General features: G+C 52.7%; 1 protein-coding gene across 1 annotated transcript; it reads right to left on the bottom strand.

Annotated features, from left to right (window-relative positions):
- On the bottom strand, positions 1-26,274 carry AARS2 (alanyl-tRNA synthetase 2, mitochondrial). Its single transcript, XM_034764834.1, has 22 exons — positions 26,000-26,274; positions 24,611-24,799; positions 23,159-23,304; positions 20,790-20,984; positions 20,192-20,336; positions 19,457-19,602; positions 18,857-18,965; positions 17,699-17,737; positions 16,667-16,778; positions 15,360-15,487; positions 13,380-13,530; positions 9,807-9,976; positions 8,163-8,276; positions 7,516-7,656; positions 6,497-6,634; positions 5,929-6,038; positions 5,569-5,677; positions 3,098-3,220; positions 2,633-2,743; positions 1,599-1,682; positions 1,169-1,279; positions 1-641 (listed from the first exon to the last, which is right to left on the bottom strand). Exons 1-22 carry the CDS (start codon positions 26,225-26,227, stop codon positions 477-479), a joined length of 2,964 nt encoding a protein of 987 aa, XP_034620725.1. The 5' UTR covers positions 26,228-26,274; the 3' UTR covers positions 1-476.

Below are 26,274 nucleotides of genomic sequence, written 5' to 3'. Positions count from 1 at the left end.
TCAGTCAATCTCAGTTCTTTATTAGCTTCAGGATACCATTGCACAGTTCCCCTTCTCCCCCACAGAGCTTCCTTGTGCATGTGGCTCACATGGCGGTAAATCTCTCCCAGCCCTGGCACAGCCTCCCCCCAAGCTGGAGAAAAACTGGCTCCTTCTGTGACAATCCCCATGAATCCAGGCTAGACAGCCAGAAGCAGAGTCAGCTGCTTCCTCCAGTCAGTCCTATGGGGCAAGCTGGTCGGCCCGACTCTGCCCCCATTCCTATGTTGACCCCTGGTGGCAGGAAGCCAGCTATCCCTGATCCACAGTGCTTGGCAGCAGCATTCAGCAATGGGAGCTGCTAAGCCACCCAAGACACAGAGCTGGTCGGAGGCTGAAATGTGGTGCAGCAAAGGGACAGCTCTGTGGCAACATCCCTGAGACGGGCAGCCCTGCTGCCTCCAGCTGACCCCACAAAACAAGGAATCATCCTTACTTCAGAGTCTACTCCGGGCAAACTCCAGTGCAGCAGTCAGGGCCCCCTGAAGGTCCTTGGTGTTCCCAGTACCCTTCGCTACAATGCCAGAGCCCCCTGCATTGCCTCCCATGTGAGTACAGACAGCCAGGGCCCAGTCCGCAGCGGAAAACATGGGCAGGGCATTCTGGGGAGAGACATGAGAAGAGAGGTTAGCCTGACTGCGGGCTAGGAGGGACCCCAGCCTGGATGGGGAAAGAAGGGTCCAAGAGGGCACGTAGGGCCCTTTCTCAGCACGCAGGCAGCCTGGGGTCCTTGCTCCCTGAGCCGGTAGGGACTGGCGGTATTGTGGAAGTGGAGCCCAACAGCCCAGCGGTGAGTGGTCTGTCCTGCCCCATGGCAGAGGTGGGCCTCTTTCCTGACTCCTCCCTCTCCAGGCCAGCAGAGGCTGGAAGCCCCAGGGCCACACCAGGCTCAGCCTGAGCCCCTTGTGTCTCATCATTGACTCCTCCAGATGACTAAGCAGCAGCACTGACAGGCTGCCAGAGGCAACCCCATATAGTCCTTGCTGGACGGTGCGTGCTGCAGCCCAGGGCCGGTCTCCGAAAAGGGGCAGAGGCAGTTACTGGCCACACTCTGGGCTACGAGCTCCCCCCACAACAGAACACAGACGGGGTATTAACCCTTTGCAGGCAGAGATTCCCAGCTGTGTACCTTGGACACCTGACAGGCACAGAGCACCTCGCCGGACACCTGAGGGCTGAGCAGCAACACCGAAACCCCAGGAGACTTGTCACAAAGCTGGTTCACCACCTTCATCAGGATCTAGGAGAGGCATGGAGGGGCAGTGTCAGGAAGGGAGGGGAAGACTCCTGAGCAGATGACTAAGCCAATGAAATACTAGAGCAGGAGGTTACTGCATGGCCAGTGTGCTGCTTGGCAGAGCAGCTCAGCTTACTCTGCTCTCTGGCAGTTCTGCCACCTCACCCCCAAACTGCTCCAACCATGCGCCAGCTCCCCTGTGCCTCAGTTCACCTGCCCCAGCCCCGAGCCAGCTGTGTCGACTCCAGAGCCCAACCCTACTGACTTCCCTTGCACTAGGGGACAAGGCAACTGCACGGAAAGATCACTCTCAAACACTCACTGAGAGCGAGTCGGCCGGGATGGTATCAATGATGACTGGCTGCTTGGTATGCTTCTCCAGCAGGCCTTGCGCCTTCTCTGCAGCCTGGAGGAGAAACACAGCACTGTGGGAGGTCACCCATGACGTGGGAGGATGGAGGGGATATCCAGTCCTGTCACAGGGAAGGGAATACTGTCCTGGGGTGGGGAGCCGTCGAATGCCATGGCAGGGGCCAGACTAAGCCCTGCAGACTGAAATCCCCTATTTACCCACTGAACAGGCTATGCAAGCCACACACCTCAGCCGTGCCCTGCCCTGCCCTTCCCCTCAAATCCCCCAAGGGAGAGAGAAGTTCAGTCTGACGTCCCAGGTATGTTTTGCAGCAACCGAGTGGTTAGCACTAGCGTTCTGAAAAGACTCCAGTTCCCAGAACTAGTTGCAGAGAAGATTCAATGACTAGCCACCGTTCCTGGAGTGTCAAATACAATCAGATTAACCAACAAAACACAGACTGCTGCTGGATGCTGAATGAGCTAGAGCAATAAGCAAGGGGCTGGATGGGAGGAAATCCCAGAGTCTAGTCCCTGCTCTGCCACTGATGCTCTGTAGTCTGGGAAAGGTCATTTTGTAGTTCTGGGTCTCAGTGTCGCCCCCTGTAACACTGGGGATAATGTCTACCTGCCTTTCAGTGGGGCGGGGGTTGTGAGAAAGCACTCACATGTTGTTTCCCCATCTTCGCAGTGCAGGGAGGTTGCCCCTGGTAAAAGGTTAGTTTCAGCACTTAAACCAAATTGGACGACTTGCTGTGTAGGTTAGGTGAATCGGCAACCAAAAGTGCAACATGGAACTTCTCCTACACAGCTGGAAATGGCCTCCCTTTCCCCCGCATTCCCAGGGACCTGATTTCTTGGAGAGGTCACTCTGATGAACAGAACAGCTGTGGTTCTCGTGTAAGGGAAGATCAAGCTGAGAGAATCTGCCCATTCAGTGGAGAACAATCTGGTGGCCTTCAGCAGGCTGCAAAGCTGCCAGAGATCTTGCTGCTGCATCCTTACCTGACCGATTTCTAGTTTTCTAATCGCTGTGTTTGCTGTTCTCTGCAGGGCTTTGAGAATGGCCTGTAGTTCCCTTCTCTGCCACTGAGGCATTGCAGTGCTGCTCACCTCCTGGAAAACAAGCAGCTGCTTAAAAAACACCCCCACCCCCACCCAAGGGTGTGCCAAGGAGGAAAGTGATTTAATGATCTGGGCATCATCTCCAAAGCTAGACCAGCTTTCCCCCTGCTGCCACCTCCTCCCACGTTCCATGTGACCACAGGGTTTCCTGCCATACACACACTCGGAAGTGGACCGAGACCTCTCCAACTCCTTTCATGTCAGCCACCAAACAGATCATCCGGTGGCAGCAGCTTTCTGCTGCTGCTGACCTGGGTGAGAGTGGAACCTAGTGGTGGAGAGAGACATGACCTGGCATTTCAAACTCCTGGTGGGATGCTTCTGCATAAGGAACACAGCACTCACTTCAGTCAGGTAGCCCACCTCCTTGGAGAGGCTCTGCACCTCAGGAAGGGAAGAGCTTCCCTGTTTCACCCGTGCAGAGAGCGAGTCCACTTCTTTAGCCAAGGACTGGCCTACTTCCCGGGCCTAGAAGAGCAAGAGAAACAGCCGTTCAGGAGAGAGACACTCAGCAGAGTCGAGAATGGGTGAAATCGCAGGTGTTAACCCTTCAAACTTCCAAGAGGAAGACAGCTAGAAAGTGGGTGCTGTACAGGCTTGTGCTCTGTCACTAAGTGGCTCTTGTTTGGGATTTTATTAGTGACAAACAGGTGTCTGAAATATTGAGGGTCTGGAAGACCGTCCTTGCCATAGATTTATAGCTGTTGATAAACAGGCCAGTTGTAGGGGACCGAGCCACCCACAGGACAGGCCCTTCAACAAACACTTCACAGCGTGTTTAAATGTGTGACAGCGACGTCAGGGGCTCTGGCTGGAGAAGCTCTGAGCCCTGTCATTTGGGATGTTTTTCACTAACAGATGCACTGTGGGGGTTGGAGACCTGTTAATTCTTCTAGCGCATCCCCCCCGGAGCCAGTATAGGATTGCGTGGTGCATTTTCTACCTGCATTACCTAGTCTAGTGTTAACATCCCAAGTGGTGGGGCTCACAGATCTCTACTGGCAGGATTTTTTTTTCCTGATGACATCCTTTACTCTCCCAGCTTGGAGTATCCTCTCCCTGCGGTGCCTTCATCTAACACCCAGGAGGAAGGAAACAGAATCCTACAGGGATCTGTGCCCATCCTGAGCTGAGGAGGAAGCCATGGAATTTGTCCCTGGAGAGCAGTGGGTGTAAGACGGGGGGGGCCAGATCCGGCCCGCGGGATTGCCAGCCCCATGGTGCCGCAGAGCTAAGGCAGGCTCCCTGCCTGCCCTGGCCCCACGCCGCTCCCGGAAGCAGCCGGCATCACGTCCCTACGGCCCCTGGGGGAGGGAGGGCAGAGGGCTCCGCACACTGCCCTCGTCTACAGACACCGTCCCCCGCAACTCCCATTGGCCAGGAACGGGGAACCGTGGCCAATGGGAGCTTCGGGGGAGGTACCCACAAGTGAAGACAGCACCTGGAGCCCTCTGCCTCCCCTCCCCCAAGGACGTGGTGCTGGCCGCTTCCAGGACTGGCACGGGGTCAGGGCAGGCAGGGAGCCTGCCTTCGCCCCGCTGCGTGCTGCTGCCACCCCGGAGCCACTCAAGGTAAGCGGCGCCGGACCAGAGCCCGCACCCTGAACCCCTCCTGCACCCCGCATCTCAACCCCCTGCTCGGAGTCCCTTCCCTCACTCCCGCTGCACCCCTGCCCTGAACTCCTTCCTGCACACCGCACCCCCTCCCACACCCCTCACTCCATCCTGCACCCCAACCCCAGCCCTACATTCATGGCCCTGCATGCAATTTCCTCACCCAGATGTGTCACTCGGGCCAAAAATTTTGCCCACCCCTGGTGTAAGGGGAGAGCTGGCACAGAGCAGGGACAGTGTTCTGCCCAGCCTGGCTACGTTCCCTTGGCTTTGTGCCGCTCTTTGGCATCCGCAGGCTGATTAACATGCACAGTCCTGATTCCAAGCCGCTCACCTCGGCACCAAACACAACAGCAACCTGCGGGTGAATGTGAAGCACTGACATGCGACTTCGGGTCAGCGCTCCTAGCAAGCAGGGCAAGCACGTCTTGCAGCATTCACTCCTCCACGGCAGGAGGCGGCTTGTCAGGAATGCACAGGGGAGAATCAAACAGCAACAGATCTGCTGGGGTGGGTAAAGGGTTGCAGTTCCACCAAGGAGAAACGTCATTTCCTGATGGCTGCACTCTCCTTGTATTGCTGCATGAGAGGAGACGGCAAGGGATGCTGAGTCCCTAACTTCCAGGTGCTCAAGCACATCGGGGCTTCCCACGCACAGAGTAACTAGGTCAATTGCTCTGCACACGGACTCGCCAGCCAGGATCACTGCTGAGCAGGAGTCAAAGATCAAAGCCAAGAAGTAAAAATTGCTAGAATGAGACCAGAGCCCCATAAGCACAAGAGGTCAGCAGCTAAAAGCTGCTGTGATATGAAATGAAACTAGGGCAGAGAGGATCAAACCATTAGACTCATATCTGAGACCTGGGTTTAAATCCCACCTGTGAAGAGAGGTTAAAGGGTTCCTGCTATTCAATGCTGAATTATCATCGCAGAAGTGGTATTGCAGATCAGGAGTGAGGGGCATGGGCAGAGCTACGTGTGGGGAAACCAGGACTGGAAAGAAAGGGGGCTACAGATCACTGGTGAAGTGCAATGGCAGAGCTGTCTGCACATTGGGGGTGGGAGGGAGAAGACGGGGAGATAAGAGGTTGCCGCAGGCCAGGCCCGAGGGGCATCAGCAGAGCTGGGGAGTGGGAGGAGCATACAGCAGTCCCCCGTTTCAGTGCCATCAAACCAGGGAAATCTCAGCCTCCCTTGTCTCACCTGCTTGGCTTGCTCCCCGGTCAACGCGATGATGCGACTGATCCCTTTAACCAGCTGACGCTCGGAGGTGATGGTCAGATCCTGCACAGCTCCTGTCTGCAGCAAGTGCCTGTGAGGTGGACAGAGGAGAAATATCAGCGTGTCCATTGTCTAGATTCAGTCTCAGCTTTCCAACAGGGAGCCAGGTTTTGCTTTCAGCTTCCTGTGTCTTGATCAACATGCTCTCCCCCTATAGTCTTGGTACAGACTGTTTAGAGACTCTCAGTCAAGCCCTGCCTCTGGATCTGGATGGGAAGACAAGCCAGGAGTATGCGCCCTGCCCCCACAAAGCTCTCTCTGACCCTAGAGAAGAGCACTTACGTTCCACAGCACAGCTCCACAGAGGTCTGCATCGCAGCCTGGGAGTTGGGCATCAGTGCACTTTCCACGGGGACCCCCACGGATACCACCCTCACCGGATCTGGATACACCTGAGAGGAGAAAGATCAGCTGCAAACAAACAAGAAGATTCATGCGGTGTCATAGAACCAGTCAGTGCCTCAGGGCACAGCCGCTACACCCCCCACGAGAGACCCCAGCAGATCCAGCGGCAGACAGCAGCACTGCTCCTCCCACAGGCTGACACAGAGGGTTTGCTGTTCAGAAACAACAATTGAGAGAGTAGATTAGTGGGACCACACTGCAGCTCCATGCCCACCTCCCTGTAGCAGGCAGCCTCCACATCAGCAGACCAGAAGCTGCCTGGGCACCCTCAGGAACATACCTTCATTCACTCTTCTCTAGCGCACACTTCCCTTTCCATGCTCTAGATGGAGATTCCCCGGTTAGGGGAGTCCATCACTGTACAGCTCTCATGACCCTCATAACCCTTGTTGGGAGCTGCCCTCTGTTGAGGCCTGTGAGCTTATTACATGCCCTCCTACTGTACCTCATCCATGGTCCGGAGTCCCTGAATGCCATTTGCCAGTGCCAGGGGGACTTCTGCCATATAGACAATTTCATTCTGGTCAACCATTTCCTGGATCACACCTTCTACTTCCTGCAGCTGCTGTGTGGTCACTGGGGCCTGGGAGAGGAGATTATCCACCATCAGGAAACGTCCCCTGAGGGGCACAGTATCAGGTGTCACAAAGGAGAAAGTGGTGTGTTAGAGCAGGAAGGCTCAGTGCCAGGACTCCTGGGTTCTATTCCCAGCTCCGTGTCAGATCTTGAATAAAATGCTTCCTCTCTGTGCCTGGTTTTCTCAATGTGTAAAGGGGGTCGTGATCATCACGACCCTTCCCTCCCTGCTGCCCCATTCCATGAAACAGGCCAGAATCAATCCAAATGTTAGTAAAGTCCTTCAAGAGAGACACTACCCACATACTAAGAATGAACTCACTAAGTTTCCTCATCGGCCCCTGACAGCCTGTGTAACCCATTTGTGCACCTTCCCCTTGCCCCAGGAAGGACGCCCTCAGAGCACTAAGGCATTAACACCATGTGTCCGCTAAAGCATGCCCCAGCACATACTATAATCAAGTCAGCAAGCTCAAGTCTGTGAGATCCCATCACTATCACCCCAGGGCCGCCCTGCCAATCCTCTGTACTGCCAAACCCACCCGCCCCTTCCCCCCCCAGAGGTCACACTGGGCCCTAGTCAGAGCAGGGCTCAGGTTACTTCAGGGGATTGGTTTGAGCGCGTTGTCTCCTCTAGCCAGCCAAAGCCTGGCTTGACTCATATGGAACAATCCCATCACAAGAGAAGGTGAAGCACAGCTAAAGCCCAGCCCCTGCTCCACCTAGGAGACACTCAGCAATGGCTGAAACAGATGAGGGACTCGAGTGTTTAGTTCTCCTGGCCACAGGCAGGAGAGAGGAATCGAGAAGGTGATTTATACAGACAAGGGATGTTCCTCTGACCCCCAGGGACCCTTCCAGAGTGGGGCGCTTGGGGATCCCCATCACCTGGGTACTGAAGTCGAATCGCAGCTGCTCAGCAGTCACGTGGGACCCTCGCTGTTCTGTCTGGTCTCCTAGGACACGGCGGAGCGCAAAGCTCAGCAGATGGGTGGCGGTGTGGTTCACCATGCAGGCCAGCCGCTGAGCCTGAAACCGCAGACATGCCGCAGGTCAAGCAGGAGGACCTCTCAATTCTATTAGTGAGAGGGGAGGAGAGCGTGTAGGTGTATCCTAAGTGTGACGGAGTCCATGTGGGGACCCTGCACCATATAGGGGCTAGGGGAGGATGGGGGAAGAGAATCATTAGTGTGCACACAAATGGGGTATTCCAAACGCACTAGGTGGACTCCTCATGATCTGACTCCACTTGACTCCTCCCATCTGTCTGATCAGCACTATATAGACACCAGTGCTAGGCTAGATTCTGCTAGACAGGGTCCCATCCCCCTTTAGGGGATGGCAGACAGGACCCATAGGGAGCAACCCTCCACACACCATTATATGAGGAGAAATGTCCTAACCCAAAACCTCAGGAGAATGGGAGACAGACAAAAGCCCTGTTGAGCGGCAGCTCTTTGCGCTCAGTTGCTAAGTGCCACACACTGCCCTCCAGCAGCAAGGCCAAGAAAGGGTTAAGAGCAGTGAGTCCTTACCTCATCCACAAAGAGTTGCACTCGATCCCCAGCCTGCAGGGGCTCGGGGGCTGTGACCTCATGGATCACGTAGCCACCGGAGAGCTGAACCGACTCCACCGGGAAGAGCACGTCCTCCAAGCAGAGAGAGAGAGAGGAGTGGTTAGCACAGACACTCAACTCCCTGGCAGTACAGGGATTTTAGGGGAGTTCAATGGCTCATGAAAGGTGGCTGCCTGACTTCCCTGGAGACTAGAATCCCCCATCTATCCCCAGAACAGGTACAGGATGGGAACAGGCAGGGCAAGCATCCTGCAAACACCATCCCATCCTCACCACACCAGCGTGCTTCAGCCCTGCCCAGGAGTTCCATCTCTGTGGCCCTGTGGTTCCACGTGTCGCTGCTGAGGCTGCCAGCAAGCGGGGAGACAATGCCAGCTGTGAGCCTGATGTTCTGAGACATGGCCATTTGTCCCTTAGGAACTGGACTGAAGCCACTAGCTCACTTCACACACAGGGACAGCTTTCAGATCACTGGGCTGGATAAAGGGTAGGACAGACAGTAATTCATGTTACTCAATAGCACCCCTTTTGGCTTATGAAGGAGTAGCACTGATGAGTTCTGTAGAGCAGATCCCCAAAATGTGGGGCATGTCCCGGAATGTTCGGAGTGGGGGAGGGGGGGTGCTGCAGGGCCCAGGTCAGCCCCTACTTTGCTCCCAGTTCTACTCCGGCCCTGACCCCAGCCGTGGCCCAGGCTCCCGGCTGTGGCTCCATTCCTGGCCCTGCCCCCTTACCTCTGTCCACATATGGCTCCCGGGGGCCGGACAAGGCTAAGGAGGGGGAGGGGCGACCCTAAAAAGTTTGGGGACCACTGCTGTAGGGGAATCCCAGCTACTTTTCCTGGGATAGACGGGCAGCATCAATGACATGAGGGTGATTCTCAAGGCTGAGGGGGCAGGGAAAGGAGCTATGCCACTGCATGGCTGAATCTAAGGTGCTGTATCCAGCCCAACTCCATAGGACTACAGTAGATTCTGCTTTTGCATCAGAATTCCCCAAAGAGGCTTCAGTTTCCTTCCCTTTGAGCCTCTTTATAAGGCTGAAGCAACATGCTTTGGAGGTGGTGGCGGTGGACAATTCTCCCCAGTGCTTTTGGGAGGGAGAGAAGGGAAAGGGGTACCTCAGGCTGGGCACCACTAACAGGTCTCTAGGGCTGGCCATGCAGAAGTTGCTCAGTCCAAGGACCTTTTGATGACTGATCAACTTCTCCATGTTCCTGGCCCAGCTGAGGAAGAAGGCAGCCTGTTGGAGGGAAAGGGATGTGAAGGAGGAAGGGTCTCCTGCCGCCCCCAGCACTTTGTGTTACAAACAGGGGCTAAAGAGAGAGGAATGGAATGACAAGGGCTAGAGAGATAGCCAGATGAGCCTGTCAGCTCCCTGAAATGATCTCTGCTCTGAGTCACTGGGCTTCTCCCAGACCCCAAGCACTGACCAGAGCTAGTGCCCAGCTCAGCAAGCAGCTGGGAGAAGAGGAAGAGCCTGAAGATGTCAAGCCTGAGGACTCCAGCCAGCAGCCTAGTACAGCGGAGAGGGAATCACAGCTTCAGGAAGGTCATGCCTGGCCTGGTAGTAATTCCAGTCTCAGGCAGCAGACAGGCTCACCTGTTGTCCCAGGCGCACCAGGTAGCCCCGATCATGTGCCTGCCCTCCCTGTTCTGCATAGAAGCTGGTCCTGTCCAGGAGGACTCCGCAGCGCTGGCCTGCCCCAACCTCCTTCTGAAGAGACTGATCTTTGTATAGCATCAAGACGGTGGCCTGGCACGAGCTAAACGCTGCAAAGGGTAAGAACAAGTCAGCAACGTGCATCAGCCTCCCACTTCTCTGCCTTCCCTTGGAAGCACCGGGAGTTTTGACTGGCCCACCCAGTCACCCCGGAGCCCTTCCACCCCACACAGAGTACAGAGTCTGTGCAAGGGGAGGAAGACTCAGTTAATCTCAGAACCCTGGCAGCATTCAGGGTATTTTAAAACCAGGCACTTCACTCTCTGGGAAGAGAGCTGGAGCCGAGACACTGACAAAAAGGAAGGAAAGGTTCATAATTATTTTCTAACAAAACCTAGCACTTCACAGCTTTCACTCTGCTGCCTCCTAAGACCACATGGGATTTCACAGCCACAGAGGGGACAGAGCTCGGCACCTCCTGCTCCAAAAGCCCAGGAGTAAAGGAGGCTCCCCCAAATCTGTTAACAAGCAATGGGTCCCCAGGGGGCCAGCCCCAACCATGACTTGATTAAGTGCCAGCTTGGTCACTATTCTGCTCTAATTAACGTAGCTGCTTCACTACTGAATGCAAACTCCAGGCACAAAACGCAAGAAATTCACCGCAAGCCCTCCTGCAGCTGCAAGACGTGTATATTTTTCCTGTGCATTATGCAGATGGTGTTACTACACCTAGCAGGACATTAACATCATACGTAATGTGGGAACCCCCACTGAATTTCCTCGCCTGTCCATCTGCAATCTCAACTGCATTGACAACTCCTCCCCAACCCTCAATCTAGTGTCGCGCATTGGGTGGTTATCTTATTTAAGTGGTACAGGCCTGTTTGGCTATGGGATCGCACTGTGCACTCCTCCCCCAGATTACAAGTCTAGGACGCTCCCTGGACGCTGAGCGTCTATAGCCCACGAGAGGGCGCGGTTTGAAGTGACTGCGCAAAACAATCGCATGTAGCTGGCCGGGGGCAGAGGGACAAGGTTAAACCTGACTGGATAAACTGCACCTTGCACCAGCTGAGATAGAGCACTCAGTCACCAGTGCTAGGTTAGCAAAGGGGATGACCTACTTAGTCTCCAACGATAGACCCTGGGTTACGTGGCGTGCCTGCTAAGCAGCAGCAACAAATTCCATCATCACTAACCCACACTCATGGGAGACTCTGGCAGTGTCAATCCACTGAGTGCAAGCACTAACGCTAGGCTTCAAAACCATTTCCAAGAGGTGTGCACACTTGATTCATCTTCATCCTTCTTGAAGTACCAGAAAAAAACCTATGCTCAGAAAAATTACATTGCTTCAGGTAATGAAAGTGAGTGAGTGAGAAGTGAGCACCACAGGCGAGATGTTTGCAGAAGCACAAAGAGCTGCCGCAGTGGGGCAAGCCGATTTGCAGGGATGAAGAGCTAGGCCCCAATGTTCCTCAGCAGCTGAGAAGTGGACAAAGGGTCAGGGGTGGTTATTAAGGAAGGGAAAGTTTCTGGAGGAGTCTAGAACTTCTTCACAGTATAGTCCCCATATTAACAGGGGGAATGTCTCAGGTGCAACCTCTCCCACTCATGGCAGTATGGAACACCTACTCTGTGTGGCACCTAGGGCAGAGAAAAGCAACAGGAAGAGAGCATTGGGAGGTTTCTAGCTTCTTTATCAGTGAGGTAGCAGCTGGAAATAAGGAGCCAGCACCATGTGATCCGCTAGCATTCTAGGGGCCACCAGCACGCTGAGAACATCTGGATCCACACTAGGAGAAAGCTCCAGTCTCCCAGCGGAAGTGGCTGAGAGATAGACAGGCAGCTCTTCACCCCAAGGAACCAGAGACATTAAGGTTCATCTCACTGCCGAGGTAACTCAAGTGATCTACTTGACAGTGACTTCTCTCGAGTTGGCCTAGCTTGAGTGAGAGCAGCCACATTGCAAAACAACACTGGAGCTGCTGTGCGCTCACCAGCGCTGCACTCATTGACTGCGTGAGGAATGCAGCACCACTTAGTGTCTGGCATTAAGACCTGGTCTACACTTCAAAATTAGATCGACCTAGGAGTTGCTCAGGGTTGGAAAAATTGTTGCGCCATAGTTAGACTGACCTAACCCTGGGTGTAGACACAGCTAGGTTGGTGGAAGAATTCTTCAGTTGACTTAATTGCCATCTCTCAAAGAGGTGGATTAACTACATCAACAGAAAACCCGCTCCTGTTGACGTAGGAAGTGTCTATGCTACGGTGCTACAGCTGTAGTTTTGTGCCGCTAGAGGCTGTAGTGTAGACATACCCTAAGACTGCTGGTTCTTGATGCTATGGTAAGCTTAACTGCTCCATGACTTCTTTCCCAGTGTGGGAGAACTTGGTCTTTTCTGGGCACAGGGGGAATTTGGGAAGGCACTGGAGGACCAGCAGCACCCGAGTGGAGCTAGCTTGCGTCCACACCATGTGGTGGTTGTGTTAGTGGCTGATGATTTGTGCTCATTGGCGCTTTAGTCTATACCCCCTCATGGGCAGCCAACTCAAGTGAAAAGCACCACCACAACTCCAGTTAGGGGCGTGTGTAGGGATGGGACTCGAGTTAATTCTGACAACTCCCTCTGACAAACCACGTGAACTGGCAAAGGACACTTATTCACAGCAGACATGGGCTCAGCAAATGGGCCAGGTCGGGATGGGGTGCACTCCTAACACCGCCAGCCTCAGTCTCACGATGATGTCTCTCATTAACCAAGCCCCAAACTGGGACAGGGCTGCGGCTCAGATTCCTGCCCAGGGATTCTCAGCAGGAGCCTGAGAACTAATGTCCAGCCGATGACCAGCAACAGCTGAGCTTCACATTCCTTCAATAGGGCCAAGACTTCCAAAACTGTATTAAACTATATGTAAAGTAGCAGGGGCATCTAGTGGCCAGCTGCTGTAATGGCAGGTACCGAGGTTCTTAGGGTGAACCAAGTCCTCAGTGTCTATTCTTCCTACTCTGCCACAAATGTAAAAAACTAGAGATTTAAGGAAAGAACCTACCCACCTGAACCCTTAACAGCATGGACCTCCCCAGCTAAGGTATGTTTACCATGCCTAGCACCCACCATCCCAGTCCCTACTCCTGCAGACAGGCTGACCGCCAGCACGCTGAACCCCCATCTCCAACGGACACCACACCTAATACAATTCTACACTGCTGGGTAACAGCAGTTAACTCCCAGCTCAGCAACCACCACAGAACCTTATTGTGAGCGTGTGTTCAGTGGACACGCATGTGACCTGCTTCGTGCTATTGGCCACAGGCTGAGGAGGGAGATAATACGCGAGTTTACATTCTGTACAGGGCACTCTCCAATCTGCCTGAGATCATAATTCCCCTTGTAGGCATGGAGGTTATCTGGTTAGATCCATCCCTAAGATCTCCCCAGGCGATGAATCGGACACTGCCCTCCCTCCACCCCATGCAGGCTCTTTGGGCCATGCCTCAGCTCATACCATATCTCCCGTCCTGCCCGAGCGTGTAGGTGTATTTCGGCGAGTCGTCAGTAGCCGGCACACCGTCCCTCTGCAGCTGAGCCAGCGAATGCACATCCAATCGCACACTGGAGCCCTCCAGTTGTTCTGCCTGCTGGGTCCGAGCTTTCCGCTATACAAGTGTGAAGACAAAGCTTGATTTGAGGGCACCCTAGGAGCGCCTGCTCCATAAGGTTAGTGGCTGAGGCCTTTGACTTTGTGGCAGTAGATCATCCCTGTAACACACACAGTCAAATCTGTGCTGCCCCAGGAAGTAATTAATCCCAGGCTGCTACTACACCTGGGGCCCCCACCAGGCACTTAGCACTGCTGCCCTGCCTTGCACCATCCCCAGGGGAGTCACAAGCACCAGCTAAGGTACGCTTTCCCTGCACAGCGTAGTGCTGCATACACACCCCTGAGGCTGAAGGCCTTGATTTATCCGCAGCATGGGGGGTGGCAATACAAACCGCACCCCAATCCCTACATGCTGCCCCCTCAGTGGGCCACTTTCCTGTCCTGGATGAACTCCACCTCTGTTAACTCTTCACCACCCATTCAATGCTTGCCCTCTCTGCTGAGCTCAGTGCCACTGTGATGATGGCTTTTGCAATGTGTCCACTAGAAACTGGCCTGAAAAGGTCACCAGCCAAATAGTTGTCAGGGGATTTACAGTCACTGCTGACCCAAGCTGGATTCATAAGAATGGCCATACTGTCCCACACCAATCGTCCATCTAGCCCAGTATCTTGTCTTCTGACAGAGGCCATTGCCACATGCTTCAAAAGGAATTAATAGAACAGGACAATCAAATGATCCATCCCACATTGTCCAGCCCCAGAATCTGGCAGTCAGAGGCCTAAGGACACCCAGAGCATGGGGTTGTGTGCCTGACCATCTTGGCTAAGAGCCATTGATGGACCTATCCAATTCTCTTTTGAATCCAGTTACAGTTTTTTAATCCAAAACACACCCTGGCAACGAGTTCCATATGTTGACTGTGGTTTGTGTGAAGAAGCACTTCCTTTTTCTTGTTTTAAAACTGCTGCCTATTAATTTCATTGGATGACCCCTGCTTCTTGTGTTATGTGAAGGGGTAAACAACACTTCCTTATTCACTTTCTCAACATTGGTCATGATTTTATAGACCTCTATAATGTCTGTCCTTAGTCATCGCTTTTCTAAGATGTCCCAGTCTTTTTAATCTCTCCTCATATGGAAACTGTTCCTTCTCCTTAATCATTTTTGGTTATGCTTCTCTCTACCTTTTCTATTTCTAATGTATCTTTTTTGAGATGGGGCGACCCAGAACTGCGCACAGTATTCAAGATATGGCTGTACCATGGATTTATATAGAGGCAATATGATATTTCCTGTCTTATTATCTATCCCTTTCCTAATGATTCCCAACATTCTGTTCACTTTTTTGACTGCTGCTGCACATTGAGTGGATGTTTTCAGAGAACTATCCACAATGACTCCAAGATCTCTTTCTTGAGTGCTAGCAGCTACTTTAGACCCCATCATTTTGTATATATAGTTGGGATTATGTTTTCCAATGTGTATTATTTAGCACTTATCAAAATGACATTTCGTTGACATTTTGTTGCCCAGTCACCCAGTCAGAGATCCCTTTGTAACTCTTCGCAGTCTGCTTTGGACTTAACTATCTTGAGTAATTTCATATCATCTGCAAGCTTTGCCACCTCACTGTTTACCCCCTTTTTCCAGCTCATTTATGAGTATGTTTAACAGCATTGGTCCCAGTGAAGATCCTTGGGGGACTCTGCTGCAAACCCCTGAGCTAGAGGAGAAAGACATTCCATGATTTTGATGGAATATATGAGTGATGGAGAGCACCTGCGGTGGATTTAAAGTACACATGGGAACCCTGACCAGAAAGAATAGGGCATTAGCCACAGTGATGGAGGCTTGCATGGGAGGCAGGGTTTTGTATCCTACCTTAGCATCTTCCTGGGCTAGCTGGTCCAAAGCTGCCCAGTCCAATTGGATCCCCTTTTCTTCAATCATCAAGCCAATCAAATCTAGGGGGAACCCCAAGTTTCCATAGAGAGACCAGGCCACCTCCGCTGCAGAGAGACAAGAATGAGAACACAAACTCTAGGTGGCCGCGGAGAGAACACACAGCAGGGTGATGGAGGGAATCTCTTGTTTTTTCTGGGGGTAGGGTGTGGGGGGTGTCTTCACATCCCTAATGAGATCCTCAGGATCACCCCCCGCCAATCTGTGCAGCCAACAAGGACTGACTGCCCATTGCATCCCATCAGCAGTACTCTAAAATCACAGGGCTTCCAACCCTCAGCTCCCTTGAGACTGTGAGCACAGATGTTTCCATGTAGGTTTGAAAGCATTTGCTCCCATAAGCAGGACAACATGGTGCATCTTGCCGCTGTCTCATTAGGTACATTCAAGAGCTCAACAGAGCACGTGCACACAGGAAGGCCTCAGCACAGTGGCAAGGTGTTCCAAATACAGGGAGAGTGAGCCGTATCAACACACAGTCCTGCAAGCTCCTGAGTCATACAAGAAAGGGTGTCAGCTGGAACTCCCCCATTGCCTTACGCTACCAAGTACTGAATCACACAGATGAGTGAGCAGGTGGGGAGAAATTGGTTCAAATCTGCTCACGCAGGAAAGGGTTAAGCCACACTCTCCCTATCACACCCAAACATGCTCCTCCATGCGGGTACTGCACTAGCTGTTCTACCTTTGTATTTGTTCGGAGCCGGTCACTGCAGCACCTACGAACCAAAGGGGCCCCTTGTTTGCTCTGGTGAGCAAAGCACTGAGGTAGTCATCTCAGAAGTGTTTGGGAGATGGGGAGTGCCAGTGATGGAGCAGCAGCACCTGCTTCGCAGTACCGGCTCAGAGCATGGGGCTGGTGCTGTATTGCCCCATGGCAAGGCAGCAGGTAGGCAAGCATCCATCGTAGCTCTGATTTGGAAGGTGGGAGGAATTCTGATTCTTTGTCTGGGGCAGAAGGGAAGGAGGGGTCATTCAGTGTGCACCTGTAGCCTAATTCTGCCTAACGTTCAGCACAAAGACAGGACACCAGGCCACCAGCTGTGGGGAGGGTGCCTGCTTCCAAGGCTCTCTCCCGCTTAGCCCAAAGGGCCCAACACAGTCCAGCCCTCGTCCGAGACACCCCGGCAACAAGGGCCCAAGCCACCCTTAACCACTGGCAGATGCCAGCTGCTGCTCCTCCTGGGCTGTGCTCCCCTTCCCAGTGGAATCAGGGAGGGACTCACCTGGGAAGAGCTTGGAGGGAGCCATCTGCTGCAGAGTCCTGTCAATGATATGCCGCCCCCGCAGGAGGGAGGAGAGAAATGCAGCCTCATTGTCATTGATGACATTCATAATCTGCAGGAAGAAGAGGAGCAGATTCAGCCTCCTTCCCTGTGGGTGAGCTCCACCACTGCTTGGCTCAGCCCAGCCACCAGAACCCAGCCTCCACATGGCTGGGAACAGGAAGAGTGGGTGCCAAAGGAGGCCGCTGCATTTGCTATCACTGTGCATCTCCTATACCTCAGCTCTGGGCTCATGACTTGCAACAAGGAAATAGTTACCTGGAGCAGCTGCCTGTTGAGAGAGATCAGGCTAACCAGGCACTCTAGGCAGGTCATCCACATTTGCAACCCAATGAAAATTCTGCATGAGGTGCCCAGGGCTAGAACAGCAGTGCACGCTACAGGTCAGGATTGAGGGGCATCAGCAGAGCTGGGCAGGGAGGAAGCTTGTAAAACAGCTGCCCTTATGATTCCCAAGCATCTAGTTCCCTCTTTAGCTACATAAATATTGACGTTACCACAGGAGGGGCAAAGGGTTCCTATGCTGGGAGGGGAACCAGGCTCATGGGCACATGGCCCAACTAAGGCCTGGGCTTTACCTTAGTTCTGTAGTCACAGGGGCTGCCCTGCTTCATTGGGCACCAACCAGCCAATCGTGGCACAGGAGACATCCCTTCAAGATCCACGGTCAGCGCCCACAGGGGAGTCCACAACATGCCCTGGCTAGTTCCCAACTCTGCATGCAGTATCTGTGTCCATTCTCTGTATATCTGCGCCGCATCACCTCCCTCTGAGAACGTGGCCATGCTGGGGGTAGGGCAAACTCATCCGCCCACATCCCAAAGAGGTGAATCTCCCGCCCCCACTCCACTTTGATAGCATGCTAGGGGCGGCAATGCAGCACTTCCAAGAGGTCAGGGATAATTAAAGAGGCTGGTAATGATTCCCATGATGGGTTAACTGCTTCTCTCCAGCAGATTTCATGCTGCTCACCTGGTCTGTATTCTTCCTCAGCTCCGGATAGGCATCTCCCTGCAGAGCAAATTTCACTGAGCATCAGGAATAGCTGTATGCAGTGTCAGTACAACCACCACTCCTCCCTACCTGGGGACACAGGCCAGTCTGAGCCCCAATATAGCCTTTGCACTGGCCCTCTCCCAGGGGGCCTCATCTCAGGGATGGGTTTGGGCTAGTCAGATGCCTCTGCATATCTACTGCACCTTCATCTGAGGCTCTCAAAGCACTCTGCAAGTATTAAAGAAGCGTCTCACCTCCGTGTAAGGTAAGTGCTAGCCCCCATTTTACAGATAGGGAAACTGAGGCACGGAGTGAGGCAGTAACTTGCTCACGTGAAGATACTGTCGATAGCAGAGCCAGGAATAGAACCACTTGTTCCACTTCCAAATCCCCTGGTCTAACCACTTCACACCTTGCATCCCAGACAGAACAAATCTTAATTAATTGATACTTTCTGGACTTCCTTATGACTCTGGGTGGCAGGTCCCTGACTGGTACGAAGACAGCATTTCTTTGGTGGAAGAGGAGAAAGACAGCACCAATGCACAGCCTCAAATACATTTTCCTAGAGTGGGATCACACTTGGATTAATAGCTACTGTTTCACAGCCACCTCTCCAGCCCTTTGATGTTGCATTGATTCCACCTCGCCTCCCCTTCGCTGTTGCATGACATCTTTGGGGCAACTCTAGCAAACGCTTATGTGCAAATGTAACATTAGGAAAATATTCAATGTATTTTTAGTGTCTTTTCATAGGATTTAGCAGGAAGAAACAAAAGGGAGGAGAGCCAGCACCATATGACCAGCCAGCTTTCCAGAGACCAGTTTGGGAACCACCACACTAGAGAAGTGTCTATGCTGGCAGCCCATCTCTCTTCTTTCACACTCACGCATCATGCTTGTGCTGAACGTACTGGTTATCACAACGAGCCCTGAGCCCTATAGAAAGAAGGCAGCCGAGTGTCATTGGGATAAACCTCTCACAGAGTCAGAGATCATCATTGGATATAATCTTCTGGCGCAAGCACTGGCAAGAGAAACTGCTCCAGCGCTCAGCTGAGAAATATCCGGCTGTAGGAGACCCTGGCTGATAAGCAAATCTCCCTCCCCACAAGAAGAGCCCTTCATACTTACCAGAACTTCCACCACAGCAGGAACCAAGCTGGCCAGGAACCCGGGCGGAGCGTGGAGAACTTCAGAGGAAAATCGGACAGCCCTGCGTAGGATGCGGCGCAGCACCAGCCTGCAGACGGGGAGGATTCCTAAGACAGCCATATGAGTAGTCCCAACTAGCTCCCCTTCCCTGCCCAGCTCCCCGCCATGACTCACTCACAAGCCAGCTCCCTCCTCTCTACCCATTCCCTTACCCAAATCAGCTCACCCTTTCTGCCCAGATCCCTGCACACACAAGCCAACTCCCCACCCTGCCCAGGTCTCCCCACACGCACAAACCAGCTCTGCCTTCTCCACCTATATTCCCACACAGAAACCCAAATGCCAGCTCCCCTTGCCCCGCCAGCTTCCACCACCTCAAACGTATTCCATCTGATCCCTAAAGGGCCAACTCTGCATAACCATACCGGTTTCTCCATGCCCCTCCTGTCCTGTACCCCCTATATTCTCTCTCACCTCCATCTCACTCAACTCAACTCACCCATTCCCCCTCCAGCCAGGGCATCCACCCTACTGCTGCTTGTACTCTCCTCTCCTCCCCCCATTATCATGCATCCTTACTCAGCCCCGGACATGCCGGGATACACGCCGTCGGCAATGCACACGGACAGGGTGCGCACGTGATCTGCCACCACACGGTAGGCCATGTTCACAGACCCAACATCGGCCTCCCCCACCAGGCCCTGGTACCCAGGTCCCCCGCAGCCCTGTGGAGGGGGGGGACAGAAAAGGAGATGTTTTAGTGGAGGCACCCAGCTCTGAATGGCACAGTTGCGCCAAAAGGCATTTGGCCATAAACTCTGCGTAATGTTGCTCTGGGTGGGTGTTCTCAGGGCTGACCCCCGTGAGGTTCCTCTCTCCTAATGCCAGGGATGTGTCTAATTCCCTTCCCACGCTCATGCCAGTCTGCCCTGCATGCCAAGTGCACCACATAAACACCTATCTGGCACATGAGAGACCAGGGCTCATGTATGTCAGAGTCATCGTGAAAGCCAGGCTCTGGCCACTTGGGGCAATTAAAATCCCAGGCCACTTGTAACATGGGTTATCAACTCTGGTGTCCTGGTTAAATTCCGACCTGGGAATTCTCTCCCGTCTTCCTAAACTCCCACTGTTCTTCAAACTGGACACACGCCCTGTCCTAAGCTGTTGTGCAGCATTGCTGTGTATTGGTTGACAGCTGCAGCCCCCTCTGGGGTGGGACGTAGCATTTCAATGCTCAGCGAGTAACCTCTACACACCCAGAGTGGGAAGTGCTTTAAGCTCAGCTGTGACCACCTGGCAGCTGATCATCACCTTGTGGATGGCATCCAGGATGGGGGTGAAGAGGTCTGTGTCGTAGTTGGAGCGCTTGCTCTGCAGAACCGTCACCAGCCTTTCTAGGCCCATCCCCGTGTCCACATGGTGCTGGGGCAATGGACGCAGACTCCCATCAGCCTCTCTGGCAACACACCAGCCCCCACCCAAAACACAAGCCAGAGAAGTAGAAGTTAGTCTGAGGCCAAGTGCTGATCCATCTTGGTGGGGTGGGGAGGGGACACAGACTGGGGATGGAAGCAGCAGGGCAGCGCGCAGGAAGGGGCACAGAGGTGACTCAACAGGTGCAACTACACAGCAAAAAGGGGGCAACCCCAGGGACATGCCAGACAGGAGCAGCAGCAGGGCAGGGGAGGTCTGTGAGACAAGGCAGAGATGGAAAAAGCAGCAGGGGAAGAGGGGACACCAGTCAGGACAGATGAGAGCAGTGGGGAGCTACAGAAAGGCTCCTCCTTGCCCTGTGTGCTGCCATCTGCTAGTGAGGAACAGGGACTCCTCGAACATAAATGTCTTTAGTGTCCTACAAGTGTCATACTATGGAAATGAGCCTCTGGGGCAGCCCCCAGCAGCCCAGTACCTGCTGTACTGCATGAAGACCAGGTTCCAGATCTCCACCACATCAGGGCTATCCTGGTTCACCAGTGCAGCTGCGTGCCTGCCACCACCCACATGGTCGTAGTGGATCTCGGTGCAGGGGCCACAAGGGCCTGTCTCACCCATCTCCCAGAAGTTTTCCCTCAGTGGGAAAGGAAGCACGTGACTGGGAGGCACCCTAAAAAGGAAAGCAGCAGAGTTGACAGGGCTGGGGTAGCAGACTGTTCCCTTCAGAGTGCATGAGCCACAGGCTACCATGGGTCAGGGAGAGGAGTCTGGGGGAATTCTCTCTCTGACTGTATTGCCACCTCACCTTCCAAACTCTATAGGGTTAACTTGCTTCTGCTCATAGGGAGCTAAATTAGCCATTTCTCCTATGTTAATGACATTCTATTCCAACAATGGCCACTGAGCAGGAACAAACTGAGTCACAGCACAGGGCACCCTGCTCACTGCTGAATTTGGCCAACAGACTCATTTTGGCACAAGCTGATGTGGGAGATGCTTCTTCTTCCACTGGGTCAATCAACCAGTTTCCTTCACTGGAGCAAACTCCAATAGAGTCAAGATCTGAAAGGTACTGAATAGGGCTAGAGAGAGAGAGGCATGGGGCCAAAGAACATGTGCTGCTGCCTTGTTGTACAAGCTACCCACACACACCAGCACTTCCCACTAACAAACTTCTTCCCTGCCCTGGAGTAGGGTGGTTTGATTTAAATCATCAATTTTTATCAGCAAGTAGAAAACCTTGATTTAAACTTAAATCATCGATTTTAATTTTGTTTTGCATTAGTACTTTTTAAGTTATTTTCCTAAATAAAGGCTGATTCTCATTGTTGGTAACCTTGAAAACATGTTGATCTGCAACTTAATATAGCCTTTACACTGTATCCGGTGCTTCTTTTGGCTAACCTGGAGGATACATTATACTTATGCACATATATTTAACCAATTATATATCTTAATGTATGCATATTCAGATTCTTAATTTAAAAATGTCTTTATTATTTTAGAAAATGATGCCTGTTGCATTTTTTTATATACAATATGAAAATTAATTTTTTACTTGTGATTTGTGTCAAGGTCAATTTGGATGGAAATTCAAATTCAATTATTAATGCACAAAAACAGCGTTTTAATTTTTTTTAATTAAAAAACAAATGTGCTGGATATTTTTTCCTTATGTATCATCAACACAGGTTTTTCATTTAAAAACTAACTGATTTACTAAACAAATGGAGTATTATCTGTAGTTAGTGAATTTAACTGATTGTTTCAGGTCACTATGTCCTTCAGGATTTTAGAACTAGTAGATCTCATCCTCTCATACCTAGTTTTTAAGTCATATATTGGAAGAGGAAAACAAGCTTTCCTGCTTTTTCAACTCCCAGCTGAAAGTTAAGAAATCAATGTATTAGTCATTGAACTGAGTACTTGAATAAACTGAAATGAAGAAAATATTATCTCTGCACCTGCAGAAGAGGTTACTGCTGTCAAAAGTTACAGACTTCAGCCAATGGGGGGGGGAGGTTGGAGCTGCAGCCGTGGGGAGCAGGGCAGGCTTCTGACCCTCGGGAGCACCAGGGCTCAGGCCTTTAGATCTGGGGGGAGCACTGGAGTTCGGGGCTTCAGCCCCATGGCTCCATTCCCGATTTTAGCCCCGTGGGGCATGCTGGGGCTCGGGGCTTTAGCTACAGGGGGAGAGCTGGGTATGAGGCTGGCGCTCCCCTCATAGCTAAAGCCCTGAGCTCTGGCACCCCCCACGGGGCGCTGAAGTGGGGAAAGGAGCCCCGGTGCTCCCCACAGGGCTGAAGCCCCGAGCCCCACCCCTTGCCCAGAGCCCTCCTTACTCTGCAGCACCAACCCGGGGGGACCCAGAGCAGCCCGTGGACATGGCACTAAAGTATTTGCTTTTGTGTGTGTCTCCACTGCAGCCTGATTACTTCTGGTTCCAGAAGGTGCCCTGTTGATCAGTAAGTCCGTAACTCTGGTATTCGTATCTTTGAGGTTCTACTGTACTATCTACTGTGGTAGTGGAATTGTGTGGACATCTTTACTAAGGACAGGACTGAGACCACCGGTCTCATTTCACACAGGCCAGAGAGTAATCACTTTGACTAACCCAGAGCTGCATCTGAAGTGGCAAGCTAGGGGTAAGACATTTCAGGGCTGTCGGGCCACTACTGAATTCATAACAATCCAACTGAACTGGACTCAAATAAGAAAGTCAAAGAACTGATGGATCCTTTTCACTTCCACGCCTGTATCCTAACAGTTAAAGAGCAGGTGAGTGAACTTGCATCTCCCATCTCTGCCCATGGCACTCCTGTCCCACTTCTCTCACACACTTACCCTAGGCTGAGCCATATGTCCCTGCACTCCTCATCTGGGCTCAGACCCAGTGAGGCGTCTCCTCCGAAATAGGTGATGTAGAGATGGTCTTTTGGGATCTCATAGATCTGTGTTAGGAGCTCCCATGCCATGCCACATGCTTCCTCCTGAATGGAGTGAAGAAAAACAAAGGAAAGCACAGCTATTCAGGAGCACCCAGGTGAGAGACTCCAACTTGAGCATTAGGGGTAGAAGGAAAGGGAATCATACACTCAAGAAGCTAGTTTTGGCTGCACTCTCCCTTTGCCACTCTATAGTGTTTCACAGAGTGTTAAGGGGCTAGGCCACCAAGGTAGGCCTTCAGGTATCTAAGTAAGGCAAGTTATGACCTTCCTACTGGTGACCGGAGTATCCCAGGATGGCCTGTCCAATAGGCGGAGCACTGTGAGTGGTACCCTCTTGCAATGGGGACAGTCTTGATGAGTAAATTAACCAGGGGGACATTAGGACTGTCACGGTGATATTTGAAGTATGGATGTCTGTTCCCCAGGAATTAGGCTACAACCTATATCCCAATTTGGGTCATAGACTCCACAGCCCGTTCCATGAACCATGCACTTCTTAGCCCAAATCATCTGAAGCTGGCACCATTTTCTTTGGGTAATTCCTAGAGCAGAGATTCTCAAACTTCATTGCACCATGATTCCCTTCTGACAACAAAAATTACTACACGATCCCAGGAGAGGGGGGGGACTGAAGGCCGAGCTCCGCAGCCCCGGGCGGGGGTGCAAAAGCTGAAGCCCAAGAGCTTCTGCCCTGGGCAGTGGGGCTTGGGCTTCAGACTTGCTGGTGCCCATGGCCAACACCAGCCTTGGCGACCCCATTCAAATGGGGTTGTGGCCCACTTTGGGGTCCCGATCCACAGTTTGAGAATCCCTGTCCTAGAGGTAAGCATCCAATTCAGGGTTCCCTTTGGAGATGCATTGTTTAAACGGGGGGGGGGGGGGGGGGATGTCAGCAAACCTTTTCCTAATATGGATCATATTTTAAACCAGAGATTACTTCATGGAAACCTTCCCTCCCATTTGGTGTCACCCATCCCCATCACCTGCCACCCCATTTGCCATCACATACCATTTTTATGACAACTACACAAATTGCCACTTTCATGGAAGAATTAGCTAAATATTTAACGTATTGGTAGCTTCTTTTAGTGTGATTTGGCAGCTGGAAAATCAGCCAGCCCCTCCAGACGAGCAAACTCTCCACAGAATGATAGCATGTGCTCTGCTGACTATGGTTAGGAACCTCCAGTTTAAATCATGGAACTTGCAGCAAAAAAATCCCAAGCTTATCAGAGCAGCTGAAAGAACATGTCTGGTACAATTATTTTTACAGTGCCACAGGGTGCACTTGACACTTTACAGCAAGACCTGATCCCTGCCCTAAGGAGCTCATGCTCTAGTATCTCACTTTGAAGTAATCCCCAAAGGACCAGTTCCCCAGCATCTCAAAGAAGGTGTGGTGGTAAACATCTCGGCCCACATCATCCAAATCATTGTGCTTCCCGCCAGCGCGCACACATTTCTGGCTGTTCACCACACGCTGATACTGTGCCAGTTCACTTCGGGGATGTGCGGTGCCCAGGAAAATGGGCTTGAACTAAAAGGGAACACAAAGAAAATCACGCCATTTTCATACAGTTTCACAGAGACGTATCTGTTTCCATGAAATATGTCAGAGAGGCTTGAGACACACTCTTTGGCTGTGTGGTTAGTGCACTGGCCTAGAAGGGAGGAGACTCAGGTTCAAGTCGCTGATTCAGAGAGCAGAGTTTTTCATCCCAAATCAAGGCAGAGTGGGACTTGAACCTGAGTCTCCCACAGGCCTTTCCCCCCTCCTCCCAAACACAATTCCATGTTTGTGGAAAACATTCCAAAGGTTTCATTTTCAGTCCAAGGTGGAAAACTTCAAAAGGCATTGTGAAGCAGAATTTTCAACTCTAATGGGAGACTAAGCATTGCATATTGCATCGGTCCCCATAGCAGACAAGCATAAGGATGGGCTAGTGATCCAGGCACTGATCTGGGACCCAAGAGACCTGGATTCAATTCCCAGTTCAGACACAGACTTTGTGTGAGACCTTGAACAAATCACTTAATCAGTCAGGCACGGACAGCCCTCTCCTGCCTCACAGGGGTGTTCCCAGCAATGACAGTGAGGCACCTAGACTACGCTATGCCACTAAAGGCCAGACAAATTGGTATTTTTTATTACAGAGAGATGCAATGGGGTGAACTACATGCACAATGGATCCATGGGTGCTGCCCAGAGGAGCGGTTGTAGCCCTTTGCCCTGATGCAGTATGCCACCCTCACAGCTAAGGATGGATCTGAAGAAGTGGATTTTTTTTTTACCCACAAAAGCTTATGCCCAAATAAATCTGTTAGTCTTTAAGGTGCCACCAGACTCCTTGTTGTTTTTGTGGGTACAGACCAACATGGCTACCCCTCTGATAGCTAAGGATGGGTAACTACACCAGTGCTTGAAAGATTTACCAGATACTGGCTGACCCCAGCATTCATCAGCCAGGTGCTGGGGGGGGGGGGGGGGGAGGACACCAGAGACTACAGCTCTGGGGCTACTGAGAGCTCCCCTAGCAGCGAAGATGCGGCTGCGAGATGACCGCAGCTCGGGCCAGTGTCAGGCAGCCCCGGGGGTCGGGCCGGGGAGGCTGCCAGGAGCTCGGGCAGGGCCCAGCAGCTACAGCTGGGGGGCCCCGGGGGGGAGGTGGGGCTGCGTCAGCCCCTGGAGCCGCCTGTCTGCAGGCTCAGGCAGCGCCGCAGCGGGGCCCGCCCCCACCTGGTTCATGCCCGCGTTGACGAAGAGGAGCCCGGGGTCACCGCGGGGCCGCACCGGAGCCGAGGGCACCAGCCGGTGTCCGTGTTGCTCCTGGAAAAAGCGGAGAAAGGCCTGGCGGATCTGCCCGGCCGGGGGGCAGGCGGCGGCGGAGGAGCGAGCCCGGCGGGGGCCGTGGCGCCAACCCGGGGTGACCCGGAGCAGCCCCCGCACATGGCCTGCCGCGGCCATCTTAACTGTGGGCGGAACTCCTGAAACCCGGGCCCGGCTTCACTTCG

This window comes from Trachemys scripta, chromosome 3 (genome assembly GCF_013100865.1).
Source record: "Trachemys scripta elegans isolate TJP31775 chromosome 3, CAS_Tse_1.0, whole genome shotgun sequence".
Taxonomy (NCBI): Eukaryota; Metazoa; Chordata; order Testudines; family Emydidae; genus Trachemys; species Trachemys scripta.
The sequence above is the reverse complement of the archived record's forward strand: the minus strand, read 5'-3'. Positions and strand labels throughout refer to the sequence as shown.

Coding starts and splice junctions, on each gene's coding strand:
- AARS2 (XM_034764834.1), bottom strand. CDS start 26,227: ATGGCCGCGGCAGGCCATGTGCGGGGGCTGCTCCGGGTCACCCCGGGT. Junction 20,337..20,789: donor GTCTTCATGCAGTACAGCAG/GTACTGGGCTGC, acceptor GTGTGTTGCCAG/AGAGGCTGATGGGAGTCTGC. Junction 642..1,168: donor GTGCCTGTCAGGTGTCCAAG/GTACACAGCTGG, acceptor GTCTCTCCCCAG/AATGCCCTGCCCATGTTTTC.